The sequence below is a fragment of the Chiloscyllium punctatum genome, chromosome 25 (assembly GCF_047496795.1).
Source record: "Chiloscyllium punctatum isolate Juve2018m chromosome 25, sChiPun1.3, whole genome shotgun sequence".
Classification (NCBI taxonomy): domain Eukaryota; kingdom Metazoa; phylum Chordata; class Chondrichthyes; order Orectolobiformes; family Hemiscylliidae; genus Chiloscyllium; species Chiloscyllium punctatum.
Genome location: NC_092763.1, coordinates 15,700,579 through 15,717,271, shown reverse-complemented (window position 1 = coordinate 15,717,271; position 16,693 = coordinate 15,700,579). Strand labels below are relative to the sequence as shown.

At 41.9% G+C, this 16,693-nt stretch overlaps 1 protein-coding gene across 3 annotated transcripts in view; it reads left to right on the top strand.

Moving 5' to 3' along the window:
• LOC140495715 (2-Hydroxyacid oxidase 2-like) overlaps positions 1-16,693 on the top strand; it is a 44,556-nt gene that overhangs the window by 13,589 nt on the left and 14,274 nt on the right. For all 3 annotated transcript variants that reach the window (XM_072594739.1, XM_072594737.1, XM_072594740.1), the window contains exons 3-5: positions 8,850-9,001; positions 12,476-12,753; positions 15,985-16,206. In XM_072594739.1, the coding sequence (XP_072450840.1) occupies positions 8,850-9,001; positions 12,476-12,753; positions 15,985-16,206 (652 nt within the window). The remainder of the gene's footprint in view (positions 1-8,849; positions 9,002-12,475; positions 12,754-15,984; positions 16,207-16,693) is intronic.

Sequence of the window (16,693 nt, the reverse complement as noted above, 5' to 3'; positions counted from 1 at the left end):
GACACTCATGACTCTGGGATTATCCATCCAAGGGATGGTATGCATCTGTTTCATTGTCCTCTCCTCTGTCTTTGATATCGTAGCCTCCATAACCAAGAAGGTCGAGTACCCCTTCTCATCACATGCCTGTTTAATCAGCACTATCTGGTACCACTTTGCACAGGAAGCTTTTGTTCCTGAGAATTTGGCTTCTTTTTCCATCATGTTTGTAGAGACTTAGCTGTTAACCATACTGGTACAGTGTAGGAATTTAGATGCTGCCATTCAGTTAGATGGGCCATAGCGGGAATCTAGGAAAGTAGCATCTGACATCAAAAAAGGCCTATCTCAATGTCGGGTGAAACTAGTTTTTATATCCCAACACAATTTTACATGTTAAGACAAGATTATTGCTAGACAGAGACAATATTAAAGGGAATTCTTGATTGTTGACAACCTATTGAAGTGCGGATCTGGCTTCAATAATATGTATCCTCTTATCCACTAAAACAAGCTAGATACCAAGAAGTCGTAACATGGAGGATTGAGAAGTTGCCTGGCACTTACTAGTAAAGATTTCTGGCTGGGCACTAGATACCAGCATCTCAGGCTATAATCCATGAGCACCAACAAGTCCAAGGACTTTGACATCCGAAGGTTGCCAACAGGACGCATCCTAACCCACTCACAGTATGTATCTGCATGTTAAAGTTGCAATTTAGGGCACACCATTAACTACTATTCAAATGCTGTTGCAAAGACCCAGCATTTATGCAGAGAGACATGAACCCAGCTCACAGATCGGACTAGGCTGCACCTCATGGCTGCTCACTTGCTTCTTAGTACTCAGGTCACTTTAGGCCTGCTTGGATACTCACAGTGTTCCTGCTTTGCCTTGACTTTGTGCGCTTTCCCCCCAGAGCCACCATGTCACTTCTATCTTGCTTTGCTGCTTAGTGCTAATGCAAATTCAGGGACTTAACATGGTTGTTCTCAGTCACATCTAGAGAGATAGCCTTTACTTGGTGGGTGCGAGGGGTCCCAGCACAGTAGGTCAAGGACAACCTTTGATAGCAGTCCAGAGGATTGGACATAGAGATTAGCCCCCTACTTATTGTCGGGGTCAGGATCCTCTCCTTGAAGGGGGTCAAGAGCCAAATGATAGGCAGCCTACCACCTGTCTTGTCTCTTTCTGCCCTATTGTGGACTACTTCCTCCTTGGATGAGAGCAAAGGAGGGATTGAGTGAGATGAAAGTGTTGGCACAGCTGTTAGTGCTGGTGCAGGTGCCGTTAAAATGGTGACATGTCAAGAGCGAATGAGTAGGTAGGGCCGAGGGATTTTTGCCTGAATTCAATACGGTTGCTCGACAGTCCTTTATTTAAATAAGGAGGAGGTGGCAAAGACATTTCAAACAGAATTTCTCCATCCCTGTATATTGCTGATACAATGCAATCTAGCTCTCACTGCAGTACAGGGGTGTGGTGATGATGCAACCCTGTGTATTAGACCAATAATGAGTACAGGCAGTCTTCATGGCCTGTTCCTGAGTCTGTTCACAAGTGCTCATAAGTTAGACATCCATAAATCAGTGACCCCAGTACAGGGCGTTCTGCTATAATGTGTGTTTTGTCAGCATGAGTTAACCATAATGCGAATCACAAATTCTGGCCGTTGTTTGGATAATGTGTACATTTTCTGTTAGTGATCTTCTACAGTGTGATTTTCTATAGCAGTTTTCCATAGTATGATTTTCTATAGCACGAAGTCACAGAGGAACACAACAGTCACGTTACAGCAGAATGATCTGCAGCTAGATTTGCCATTCTAAAGTGACATGCTGGAAACACTAGGTGGCATTACACTGGCACAAACTTACAAACTGCAAACTAGCTTCTACTACTGTCCCCTAATGTCAGGTCACAAACTACAACATTAACACACAACATTCTATTGAAAATCTTAGTGAAACTAAGGAGATAAATGACTACTCCTGATTAGAACATAGAACATAGAAATGTACAGCACAGGAACAGACCCTTCAGCACAGAATGTTGTGTCGAACATGACACCAAACTAATCCCTTCTGCCTGCTCTCTGTCCATATCCCTCTGATCTTTGCATATTCCCATGCTTATCTAAAAATCTCATGGATGCCCCTATTGTACCTATATGCACTACCACCCCGGCAGTGCGTTCCAGACTCCTACCACTCTCTGTGTAAAAAACCTGCCCCTGACATCTCTTTTGAACTTTTCCTCTCTCATCTTAAATGCATGTTCCCTCATTTTAGATATTTCAGCTCTGGGAAAATGATTCGAGGAACCACTCTCCACATTGACACCAACAGGCACATGGCTGCTTGTTTAGTTGTTACAAAAGCAACAACTTTTAGCAAAACCTACCAGCAAAAGTCTGTAAATACTCCTGATCCAAATGACATGTCAGTATGCAACTCCCCATCAAGATTGCTATAGCCTTGTAATTTATGGTTTTTGTAACAAACCAACAAACCTGATTTTAGTCTAGCAATTCACCCTCTTCCATTCTGATAATAGCTGAAATTCAAAATTAATACTTTTGTTAAGTGACTCTTGATCAGATGTTTTTTCTATTAGAGTGGAAAGAAGGCAAATTTCACACTATATCTCTTACACACAGCGTTGAACATTACATGAGGGGGCGCGCGATATGTACTGCTCTTGTCTAATGAAGGTTTTCCATTGAATTGCACATTGCTCTGGGGAACATTTAACCTTAGACTGCTCACAGCTTTTAATCCCTGTTGACTTAATTTTCAGACTCAAATATGAAATGTTCTTTTTTAACTGCTATGTAATAAGCACATTAGGGAATTTGAGACAATCTCACTGAGAAGGTTAGAGTTTAATTATCGAATAACCTGCAGGATTAAGTGTCCTGTATTATGGGAACTTTTGGTGATTTTCTGCAGCTGCTATGTGCATGTACACAAATGAGGAAATTAATGTTTGGAAAGTTAATGAGAAGTGGATTGTTCCACAAGATGATATAATAAGCAGCTTTCTGCTTTGTATTCTACATATAATTAAGGATGTATCATTGTCCTCAGATGGCTTAACTTCTTTTTAAACCATTTGTCAGATGCAGCTATGAATGGTTCAGGGTCAGCTAGAAAAAGCCTATCAAGTCTGTCATTTGCATGGTGGTTTGGTGAAAATTATCCAGGTATTCTATGGGCAGACTCACAACAGAATTCTACTAAAGTTGCATTTAAAGCTACCTGACTGAGATTAGCTATTAGCTAGTCCAATTCAGGCAAAATAGATATGGCCTTGAACATGGTGCTTAAGAAGAGTGTTGTGATTTCAGTTCTGACATTTGCTTTGCAATTAAAACAAAAAAAAACAGTCATAAACCTTAATAATTCATGGTTCCTCATCATGCTACAGAGCAGTAAATGGAAGACATGTGACTTACTAAAGGACTGGCTTTTGTGTGGGTCTGGTTTACGTTTCTGAAACTTGCAGATAAATGATCTCCAGACTGTCACAGCCAAATCCAGACAAGTAACAAACCTCATTCGCCTGCCATCTGGGGACTGGAGTACAGCTGTACATGGGAGAGACCACATTGCTGTTGTCTGCCCACTCCCACTCTCATTCAACACCCGACCTTGGACTTTAAGTTCTATTTATAATTCAAAAAGAAACAACCAATAGCTTTCTGCTGATGTCATTACGTTATTATATTTTACTGGCACTTAGAGTGAGACTTAACTCGTACAGTCATAGAGGTCAACTGCACAGAAAAAGGGCCTTTGGCCTATTGAGTCTGTGTCAGTCAAACCACCTAAATATTTTCATCCTGTTTTCCAGCACTGGTCAACTATCAAAATCCACCCACAAACACTGAGTTAAACATGAATATAACCAGCCTTTAAAGAACTGCCTAAACTGCCTAAGGGTGGCACAGTGGTTCAGTGGTTAGCTCTGCTACTTCACAGCTGCAGGGACCTGGGTTCAATTTCAGCCTCGGGCGACTGTCTGTATCATAGTGTCCAGGAATGTGCAGACTAGGTGGGTTAACCATGGTAAATGCCGGGTTACAGGGATGAGGTGGGTCTGGATGGGATGTGCTTTGGAGGAGTGGACTTGATGGGCCGAATGTCAAGCTTCCATGCTGTAAGGATTCTATGAGATCAGGCAATTAACGTTATACACCCTGGACTACTGCTACACAACCATCAAAGACGCCTACTGCTCCATCCTCCATTCACACTTTGGAAAATCAGATCGCAATGCCGTGTTCCTCCTCCCAGCTAACAAGCAGAAGCTGAAACAGGAGGATCCTTCACAGAAAGTAATACAGTGCTGGTCCCAGGCAGCGGAAGAGCATCTCTGGGACTGCTTAGAATCAGTGGACTGGACCATATTCAAGTACTCAGCAGAAACCTTAGACAAGTAGATCACCACTGCCACGGACTTCTTTAGTAAATGTGTGGAGGACTGTGAGCCAAATAAGTCATTGTGGGTGTTTCCCAACCAGAAACCTTGGATGAACCTGGAAATCCACTACCTACTGAAGATCACACATGCAGCATTCAAATTGTTTGGCTCAGGCCTATATAGAAATTTCGCATATGACCTCTGCAAAGCCATCAGGGGTGCTAAGAGGCAGTACCAGACCAATTTAGAGGCCCAAATCAACCACATGGACACTCGCCATCTTTGGCAAGGCCTAAACAACAAAATGGGATACAAAATGAAGCAGAGCAAGATAGCAGATAAAGACACATCCCTCCATGATGTGTTCAGTGTTTTCTATGCTCGGTTCAAGCAGAATGCCAGTGGTGTGGTGTCACTTGTTCCAACAGCCCCAGGCACACTGGTCCCCTCCATCACCAATGCAGTTCGGTCTTCCTGAGAATCAACACAAGAAAGTGACAGGCCTGGACACTCTCCCCAGCCGTGCACTTACATCCTGTGCAGACCAGCTGGCGGAGATATTCACTGACATCTTCAACCACACCTTCCTACCAGGTGAAGTCCCCAACTGCTTCAAGAAGGCCACCATCATCCCTGTACCTAAGAAAGCACTTGCAACATGCCTTAATTACTACCACTTAGTGGCTCTGACCTCCATTGTAATGAAGTGCTTCGAGAGGCTGGTCCTGGCCCACATCAACTCCAGTCTCCCAGCCTGCTTCGATCCCTAAAATTGGCCCACTGATGTAACAATTCCACAGTGGATACCATTTCCCTCGCCCTGCACTCATCCCTGGAACATCAGGACAACAAGGACACCTATGTCAAACTCCTGCTCATCAACTACAACTCCACCTTCAACACTATTATCCCCTCCAGACTGATCTAAACCTCCGTGACCTAGGTCTCAGCTCCACCCTGTACAACTGGATCCTCAGTTTGCTGACCCATAGACTACAATCAGTGAAGATGGACAACTGCACCTCCTCCACAATAACCCTCAACACTGGAGCCTCCCCTCCCCCAACGATGCATTCTCAGCCCCCTACTGTACTCCGTGTACAGCCACAACTGTGTAGCCAAACTCTGAATGAACACCATTTACAAGTTTGCTGATGACAACATGGTGACAGGACAGATATCTAACAATGACAAGTCACAATACGGAAAGGAGACAGAGGGCTTGGTAACCAGGTGCAATAATAACAACCTGTCTCTCAGTGTCATCAAAACAAAAGAACTGATTATTAACTTCAGAAAGATAGGAGGAGAACGCACTCCCATCTACATCAATGGAGAGAGTTGAGATGGTCAAGTTTCGAGGAGTGACAATAAACAACAACCTGTCCTGGCGTCCCACGTAGATGCGACGGTCAAAACAGCACAACAAAACCTTTCCTTCCTCAGGCGGCTTACGAAATTTGGAATGTTCATAACGACCCTCACCAGCTTCTACAGAAGCACCACAGAAAGCATACTATCCAGGTCAATAACGGCCTGGTAGAGTAACTGCGCTGCCCAGGACCATAAGAAACTCCAGAAGGTTGTGTGCACAGTCCAGACCATCACTGAAGCCAACTTCTCATCGCCACGGAAAGGCTGCCAACATCATCAAAGACCCCTCCCACATTTCGGTAATGCCATTCTACAACCTCCTCCATCAGGCAGAAGATACGGAACACACGCATCAACAACTTCCTTCCTGTTGTTATTAAACTGAGAAATGGACTCTCTAACTTCAAATAATGTTGATCTTGCTTCACACACCTCCTGTGCGGTGTAATCTATATGCCTCACACTGTCTAAGCACCCTATGATCTGTATGTCCTTGGTTACTTTGACCTGCCTGTACTGCTCGCAAAACAAAGCTTTTCACTGTACTTAGGTACTTGTGACTACAATAAATCAAATCAAATTCATTTACCATTCATATAGGTATCAATTTAGGACTAAATATAATAATGGCACTAATAAAGAAATATCAAGTTACAATGTTATTTGTACAGGATAGGTAACACAGGCATTTTCATAGAATCCTTCTTCAAACACACTTTCTTCAGTAACTTCAGGTCATTGTTCCTCATCCATTGGTAGATTTCTAATAATTCCTTGAGTTTGTTTGGCTTCCTTTTTTCCTTTAAATATTATCCAGTACTCTCCCAATATGTTAGGTCAAAATTCAGGGCAATAGTCCTGTGAAGGCAAATTGTTATCTGCCTCCCTTCTGTGTGTTTTATCATCTGTCACATAAATGAGCAAATAAAGTGAACTATGTGGTTATAAACGGAGGGGACTGAATTTAAAAGTCTACTAATAAAATCTCTGTAGCCACCAATAAATAGAAAGAAAGCTTTGTGTCACCCCGACTTCAATTTTTGATCTCTTGCCTCTGAGCTAGCAATTATCCATTCTTACAATAAAACATAGAACTACGAATGCCAGAAATCTGAAACAAAAGCAGAAATTGGTGGAGAAACTCAGCAGGTCTGGCAACATCTGTGGAGAGGAAAAAGAGTCAACATGTTGAGTCCATCTTCAGACTAATAGTAGCTAGGAAATGGTGGTATATATGCTGAAGATGGGCAGAGATGGTGGGGAGGGTGGTGGCAGTGGGAGTGAGTGGATAGTTGGAGATGAAGTCCAGAGAAAGAGAGAGAGAGACAAAGACAGATAAAGAGATGGATAATAGGAAGGCAGGGAGAATGAAAAGCTGATAACGGGGATGATAAGTAGGTGAAAATAAGTTGAAAATACTGAAGCCAGATTCCTCCAGCATTTCTGTTTTTGGTTGTATGTTCATGTTCCACTCCAGGTCTTGAGAACGACTATCCAGGCTGACATTCCAGTGCTGCACTAACTCAAATGCTACCTGGTTTATGAGATGTTAATCTGGGGCCATGTCTGCCCTTTCAGAATGAACATAAGAGATTTTGTCCTACTGTCAAGAAGGGCAGCTGAGTTATCCCAATGTTGTGGTCAATGTGTAACCCTCCAGCAACATGACAAAAACTCAGCATTGCTATTCACAAATCGATAGTCACATTTGATGCATTGTGGCATTGACCATACTTCAAAAACACTTTATTAGCTGTGAGAACACTTTGAAACATTCAGTGATCATGAAAGGTACTCTATAAGTCTTTCTTTCTTCTCTGGAATCCTGAGTAAATGGGAGCATTTGTGGATAGGTGTGTTGTCAGGTGGACGTGACAGTGTTCTTTATTCAGGGGCCTTCAGTAAGACTGTGAGTGATGGAGAGGTCAGCAATATAACACAATAGAATTCAATACAGCAAGAAACAGACTCTTCAGTCCACCAAGCCTGTGGTGATTCCTCGTCCTTATTTAGACCCACTATTTACTGACCAGGTGCAGTTTCTATCCCTCTGTTTGCCTCCCTTTCATGTGTCAATCAAGGTATGCCTTAAAGGTTGCTAACATGTCTGCTTCCACCACCTCTAGTGGCATTGTATTCCAGGCACCCATCACCCACTGTGTGAAAAAGTTTCCCCACACTTCTCCCCCAACCTTTCCCCTTGCCTTGAACCTGTGTAAATGACTGGGCAGAGCATTTTAAGACCTAAGAACCTGGTGCAGCACTTTATGGCTAATAAGTTACATTTTTAATTATAGCCACTGCTGTAATGTAGGAAACAATGCAACTAATTTATAATTGAAATGTCCGAGGAACAACAATGAGATTAAGACCACGAGTTGATTTTTATTCTTGCTGGATGTGGCTTAAATATGGGCCGAGGATACTGAAGAGAAACCTACCATTACTTCATTTTGCAACTGAACATTGTTGTACGTTGCAAAATTTCACCAAGTGCCTCACTGTTAGAGAGGGAATTTGTCTGCAGGGAACTAATGGTGCAGAAGCTCCCCTTGAAACTGAATATCCGACAGGCAGCTAAGAGGAGAGTGAGCCTTTCTTTCATTTTACTCCTCTTGGTTTCAAGATGGATGATCCAAAGGACCAACTAGAAAATGTGATCAGACCTTTAGTTACCACTCTTAGCATCCATCCCCTCCAATCATTGCTGCATGTTGCCTGTCATGACTTCAAGGTGGACAGCAGCACATAGCGAAAGCTTCTTTGATGATGCCTTCTAAATTTAAGAGCTCTACACCCAGCAGGAGAAGGATAGTGCACGCATGGAGACAGCATCATCAGGTTTCCCTCATGGCAAACCTCACAACTGGTTTACTGTCCACTTTTACCTGCTCTCTGACTCTATATGTTCTGTACTCAGTCATAATCATCTGCTGTGCCATACTGAATTGAATTTCTGACAATTATCTTTGTTAATTTCTTTAAAATTATCAAGTGATTCTTCTCTTATTTTCATTCATATTAGATCCATGGTATCTTTTGGGTTTCTTTCATGTGTTTTTTTGCGCAGGATACAACTACGCCCTCGAGTCCTAAGAGATGTTTCAGCAATAGATATGAGAACCACTATTCAGGGCACTGGGATTAGCTTTCCTGTAGGGATTGCTCCAACTGGCATTCCCAGTATGGCCTGGCCTGATGGGGAAATCTGTATTGCCAAAGGTAAGTGTTTGCAAGTTGTATCATATGGTAATTATGTTCCCTCTCTGGTACTTGCATACTTTCCACTTCAGATTTCAAACTTGATGAGAGGGCTTCCCAACACTGAGACATATCAAGACATTTTCAAGCTATTTAAATACAGTACTCCTGAAATGTAGTTACTATTGTAATTTATGTAGTGCAGCCAATTTGCACATTGCAAACTCCTATAACGAGTCATAATGACCAGATAATCTATCTCTGGTGTTCATTGAAATGAATAATAATTGACTGGGACTTTAGAAATAGCTCATCTGCTCTTACCTCCTGACAGAACGTCTCATTTGACAGTGCTGCACTCTTTCAGTACTGCACTGCAATATTAATTTACATTTTGTGCCTCTTAAGTAAGAGTTGAACTCACGTCTGACTCAGAAGCAGAAGTGTATCACTGAACCAAAGCTAGCACTGTCATATTTCTGGATTTTGTGTGAAGTGACTTTTTAGCAATCCCAAAGCATTGTTACACTCAGTCTTCAGCAGTCTACAAGCATGTCTGACGAATTGACAAATTTACATCTTTGGCTCTATCACTGAATATCTGTCTTAATGTGCAAAGCAGAAATCTGATCCCTGATATCGAAACCATAGAAAATACCTGAACTTGCGAAGAGGTGAACATGTAAAAACAATCAGAGGTAAAGGGCATTCCAACCTAACTAAAATGGGTGGTCATCTTTCCATGTTCTTAATTCCAGTGGTTTTGCATAAATGTTTACCTATTTCCAACCATTTCTTTTTGTTTCTGTTTCATAGATTTGTCCAGTTTCCTGTCATCAAAGCACACCTTAGGCACACTACTTTAAAACCATCTGATCAAATAGCCTTATGTTACTGGATCTATTTTGGTTTTTAATGTCTAACCTGATTCACATGTTTATAATACCATTCCTTTGAAGTTGGTGTGCTCTAGCTTCATAATACATAATGCAAATCCAGAATACTGTATTTTCCATGAAACAATTTTTCACATCAATTGACAACACATTTTAACCTTGAAAAAAAAACTTGAGTCTGATTGCTAAAGAAATTTCCTGTCATTTGATACAAAGTCCATGAGCTGTATTTCAGGGAAAAATAAAGATATTTTTGATTTTTATTTCAGAATAGACAAAAATCAAATATCACACTGAAATCTTGAGCTAAAAACCCTGGAATCTTATTGGAGAAGACAGAATTTAGCTTAGAATGCCTAGTGTAGAAGCAGGCCATTCAGCCCATTGAGTTCATACCACCACTCTGAAGAGCAGCCCACCCAGACCAACTGTATCCCTGTAATCCTGCATTTCCCACTTAGCCTGCACATCCATGGATACTATAGGCAATTTCACACAGCCAATCCTCCTAACTAGCACATCTTTAGACTTTGGGAGGAAACTGGAGCACCCACAGACAGTCACCCGATGCTAGAATCAAAATTGAGTCTCTGGCACTCTGAAGCAGCAGTGCTAACCACTGAGCCACTACATCAACGGTGTTTCTTTTTTGGTTATCAGAGGTGACTTGATAAAGTAGCAGTCCTTTCTGTATTGGGGCAATACTTTTCATTGCTGGGTCTGGAGTGCAAAGTCGTAACATTCTCTTGTGCCACGTGTCCAATTCAGTGTGGGGATGAAAGTGCACCAGCTGATTGAATCTGCAAGGTTCCTTGGGAGGTGAGCCAAGTGACCTCTAAGCGAGAGTGGAGGCTCTGGATACAGCCTTGAATACAAGGTGGCACTGGGACTGTACTGCAGTTTGAAGTAAATAAAGAATTACACTTACAGCGTCCTCCAGCTCTCACCCTCACAACCCACTCCCATATCCATACTATCTCTCAATGTCTTATACCTTCCATTCTACCCTGTGCCCCTTACTACCCTCATGGCTCCTCTTACCCTCATACCACCCCAGGCTCCTCTGCACAACCACCCTCCAAGTTCTCATATACCCCACGAACATGTGATCCTGTGCCCATCGCCCTTCGTCTGAGTAGCCTCCAATGACAATTTATTGCTAGCTTATACCAACCTAAGCCCTCCACACTCCCCAAACCCCTGCCCCCCCCCCACCCCCCGCCCTCCCAACCTTTGGCCTGCATATCTAGTATCAAACATGGGCAATGATGTTATTGTTTTAAAAAAATCTTATTGATTAAAAAACACATTGAAAATCTTTCAAATAATTGCCTGATGAAAACAAACATTTGCATTTGAAGTTCTTTGAATGCATGGACCATTCTATTACAGTTTTGACATTTCCAATAGTTCAATCTACTGTTATACACCTTCCTATTTATTTCCACCCTTCAAAGGCACCTGACCCCTCCCTGCAAGGGCATCTGATACCCCTAAGGGTGTCTAACCCTTCACCCACTGAGCAGTCCTGAGATCATATCCAAAGGTTTGATTCTTACCTCTGCTGGGTTTCCATAACAGATTTGCTCTGGGTTAGGCAGCTAGGATACCAAAGACTATTTATAATGGAGTCATGCACATATGAAGCCCAAGGCAACCAGAAACATGCCTGCTAAAGATTGGAGATAATACATGCGGGGACGGAATTCTTATTCTTATTATCAGCATTTTCGCGGCTGGGCTTTATTCATAGTTTCAGTAGAAAGAAAAGGAACACAATATTCACAGTTCAGCTTTTCCCTGGATTGCAGGACAGCTTTCAGGCTATGCCCCCTATTATTGCAGTAAAAGGACTGCCAGTACAATTTTCCAAGAGGTGTCCAATTGGTTCGAAAGCACTTTTGGATTTGTTCAGATATAAAAGGCCACTACATAAATTAAAGTGCTTGCTCCTGTCCTATGCTGAAAACAATAATGACCTGTGTCTTTTTTTGCTGGTCTGTTCGATGCTATAACAAAATATGGGCATCTACTGCATGTGAGATAATGTGCAACACAACAACCTTCAGTTGCTGATGAAACTATAGTGTTCAGTCTCTTGATATTTCCCTTTGCAATTCCCGGAAAATATAATGCGTTGCTTGTTACAGTTGGTGTCAATAGAACATCTGAAGTATGAGTAGGCCTAAACCATACGGCCTCCTCAGGCCTGCTCCAATCAAGCAGAATAGGGATGGTCCACTATTCTGACTTTGGTGTCAATTTGATATGTTCCCAGCCAGGGATGGAATCATGTAAGGAGAGGGCATGGTGTGGGCAGAAGGGAGGAGGTTTGGTCTTTAAATTGAACCAGGAGACTTGGCAATTCTTTTCTCACACCAATCTGACTGAGTCCAATTTTAAGGCAAGTGCACATCCAATTTGAAGTTGCAGGAGACAAGTGCACAGGTCCTAGCAGGCATAGGATTCTCTGATCATTCTCCAACATTGGGGCCCAGTCTACTATTTTAACATCTAGCCTGTGCCACAGCTATGAGTTAAAATCAGACCCTCGCCATTTCTGCCAATGTTGAAGTTAAAATGGAACTGTTCCTTACAGCTGCCGATGCCATGAAGACATGTTATATTGCTGGTACATATGCAACGTGCTCCCTGGAGGATATTGTCGCAGTCTCCTCAGGTTGCTGCTGGTTTCAGCTCTATGTTTTCAAAAGGCGTGATGTTACTGAGAGGCTGGTGCAAAGGATCAAGAGCCTGGGGTACAAGGCTCTTGTGGTGACAGTTGATGTGCCTTATATCGGCAAGAGAAGAAAAGACACAGTGAATGACTTCAAGATACCTGACCATTTAAAATTGAAGAACTTTGAAATATTTAAGGCAAGTGATACAACAATGATGATGTTCCATAGGTGAAACACTGGATAGCTGTTCTGAATACATAAAGTGCTGTTAGTTGTTTCAGTTTCTTAAAAGTAATTAGTTTCATTAAAAGTGCCTGTGAAGTTGTCAGATTGTTATAATAATTCACTAATGTCCTTTGGAAAGAAAACTTGCTGTCCTTATCCAGTCTGGTCTATGCATATGCCAAGGCAGTTGACATCTTTAATGTAGGCTACCAAATGCTTAATTTACCAAACTGCATCCAAGGAAGTATTCTCGGGGCAAATAAGATGGCCAATTAGTGCCAATCTTTGCAACAATGCCCTCATCCCAAGAATGACTTTTTAAAAATTCACTCATGAGAGTCAGTGGCTCAGCCAATTTCCTGAGGTAATGTTCACAGTTAGCCAAAGGGCTTTAAATGAACAGGAAAATAATTGAAGGATATTGACATTACCACACTGCAGGCAGCCTAGACATCTGGAAGCACTGGGACTATTGCTTAGGCTCTGACACAATTTCATAATGTGATGGGTGCTCCCAGGGTCTGAATGCACTTGGAGATGGAGCCGGGTTCTAGGTACAGATGTCAGATATTTTTCATTGGACATGGGTTCAAAGATTGTGAGGAAGTCGAGGAAAAGGACCTTGTGTTGGCCTCTTGATGTGAGTATCTGAGTTGTATATGTGCGATTCTGCTGGGCAAAGATGTCTGTTGATTGGAAAAAATTTAGACAGCCCTATGTGGTTAAATGTTTGGACGTTTTTATGTGAGAATTTTGTGTCTCCTGGACCTTGAAATATAATTCTAGATGGCTGTAATAGTGCTTTGACCCATTTCAAATGGTCAACCAAGACGATACCACCTGTACCAATGTTAAGTTTAAACTTTCTTTTTAGTGCTTTAGCATATGAATTAACTGACCAAAATCTTTGTTCTTGATTCGTCATTCCATCAAAGAAATTTGTATTCTTCTGTGTTTCTTCATTTCCAATTACTTGAACTTTCTGGTTTTAAAAGTCGTTTTCTTGAGTTCTTCTCTTACTTACGTGTTTCAATTTGTAGAATTCTTTGAAGAGTTTGTTTATCTGAAGTAGAAACACTCCTGTGCTCCCTACTCAGCACTCTCGTCTTTGATGCTACTTTCTGGCTCTAGAATGGTTCCAGTTTTACTACGGTTGGCGAAATTTTGAGTGAGTCAGACATTGGTTTTACCCATCTAACAGACTCATTCAAAGTCTTGGCCTCTCCATGGATATTGGCCCATTTTTGAGTCCTCAGTTCAGTCTGCAAACTGATCTATTTGCTTGAGTGTTGTGTCTTTTCTCTGCAGAATATGTGACAGCATTTCCATTTGCACTCCAATCACAATTCAGTCATAAATGAGCCTGTCTTTTCATGCATCACATTCACAACAACTGGCATTGCTATTTGGAGCAGCAGGTTCATGTATGCACCAAATGCTGTTAGGATAGCTTCAAAATCTGCAGAGATCTCAGTAATCCCCTGGCATTTACAAAGGACCCCACTGCATTCAGAAACATTCAAACTTGACGCTTCTGCTTTTTGGCAAGCAAACCCAATGCTGTTCAGTTTTTCTAAAATTTGATTTTTCCACAACTCTCAGCACAGGCCTCTGTGGACCACTGAGGTTTTCCGAAGGCTGAAGAATAGCCAATGACTGCTGATGTCACTACCAACTGTCAGTGTACTTCTCACCAAAGTCAGTCACTGATTCATTCTTTGTCAAAGCCTTCCTTCAATTTCACCTGATGATTCCCATTGACCAACATAATTTTCTTGTATTGATGTCACCACCATTGATACCTCAGCTTAGGGTTTGATTCCAAATATGGTGGGATGGGGACATGAAAGTGGAAATACCTTCAGTGTGTAGAGCCCATTGCCTTTCTGATCAACACCCTCACCATCATCCAACTCTGGAAATAGATCTGGGGGGCCAAAAGATTTGAGAATAGTGTCCTGTCCAGATGCCAATTTAAACCCTTAGTTGTCCACATAAGGAGCTTATCATTGAACAAGCTGCTAGATAACTCCTGGTTGATGTCGACAGCCTGGAGGGTTTTTTCCCTTCTCCTTGGGTATCCTGGGCATAATATTTAAAAGTACTTGGCAGTGCCAAGGAAGGGCTGGGGAAAGTAATACCTTAGCATTTACAACAACTTCCTCCTCCCACCTGCTTACCAGAACCACTTGAGGATGCCCCACTTACTTCGATCCAGGGATAGTCCATCGCCAGTAACGGCAAGCTGAAGTCCTGAAGAAGGGTTACACCTGAAATGTCGACTTCTCCACCTCCTGATGCTGCCTGGCTTGCTGTGTTCTACCTTCTTGTCTACCTAGTAGCTGTCAGCCTCCAATTAGTGAGCATTTGGAGATGGATCAGGCACCACCCCTTTCTGAGGAAGAGAGTTCCACAGATTGACAAACCTCTGAGAGAAAAATAAAAATCTCCTCACCTCCTCCTTAAAAGGGAGACCTCTTATTTTGGAACTGTGTCTCCTAGCTTTACTTAGCAGGTCATAACCCATTGCAAAATAGACAAACAAATTATTGTGTAAAGGTGATACGTAAGGAATTAGTGTATGTGCATTAATTGTTGGTGAGATTTAATGGAAAATATTTCCTCTTTAAAGAGTATCTGAGGGCGAGAGAGGAGGATAGTTTGGTACATCATACAGTGTATTTATTAGCTCTATCTGAAAGGATATTTAATTTTAGACAACAATATCCAAATGAAAAATAACTCTCTTGTTAAGATGTCAAACATGTATTTCAATTTTTCAAGTGGTACAATGCAGTACCTGTAGATTAGCTTTGGAGCCAGTGTCATGCTTCAAGACATGAGGAATCTGGTTTGAATTTCTTCACGTGTGATGTAGCATTTGAGAATAATAAAAATGTCTGGGCAGCAGAGTCATAGGTAACCGTTCCCTAGGAAACTTGAGCAACTGCAGTGTTTGCAAAAAAGCTAACGTTGAAATGAATTTAATTGATATATTGGTGCAATGTTTTGGTTATTGGCATCGATAACCTGCATAAATATGTGCAGATAATTATAATTTAGATTTTCAAAATAACTACCCACAATCAATGTAAATTTCTGATCACAATATTGTTGTGCTGATATTTTCACAGAATATCAGAAATAACCAATTTATTCCCATATTTAAGTAATGCATTCCTCACATCATTTTGTGATACAGAACGACCAAGATCGTAATGACAATCTTCCTCTGTACAACGACGTCTTGGATCCAGCAATAACCTGGTCAGATATCCAATGGCTACAATCTCAGACTGATCTCCCAATCATTCTGAAGGGCATCCTGACAAAAGAGGATGCTGAGCTTGCGGTTAGGCACGGTGTCCAAGGAATCATTGTGTCCAATCATGGAGGAAGACAGCTTGATGGAGTTTCAGCAACCGTAAGTTTAGACAGAAACTGCTTTAAGAATCCACTTATTTCCTTACAACTATACACCACCCAGATTAGGGAAAAGAGGCAATGATGCCTTGACCCATGGAATGACCATATTAAAACCCAAAACCTAAAATTAGTAAACTGGGTTAATTTTTCAACTAAAGTAGCAAAGAGGGAAGCTTTAGAAAAAGAATGTTTACCTCCCCATCCAAGACAACACACTATCCTGAGTCAGAAATATATTGCCATTTATCATGGCTCAGTGGTTAGCACTGCTGCCTCACAGCATTCGGGACCCAGGGTTGATTCTAGCTTTGGGCGACTCTGTGTGGCGTTCGAACATTCTCCCAATGTCTATAAGAGTTCCCTCTGGGTGCTCTGATTTCCTCCCACAGTCCAAAGATGTGCAGGTTATGTAGACTGGCCATGCTAAATTGTCTGTAGTGTCTAGGATGTGCAGGCTAGGGGGATTAGCTGTGGTAAATATAGGG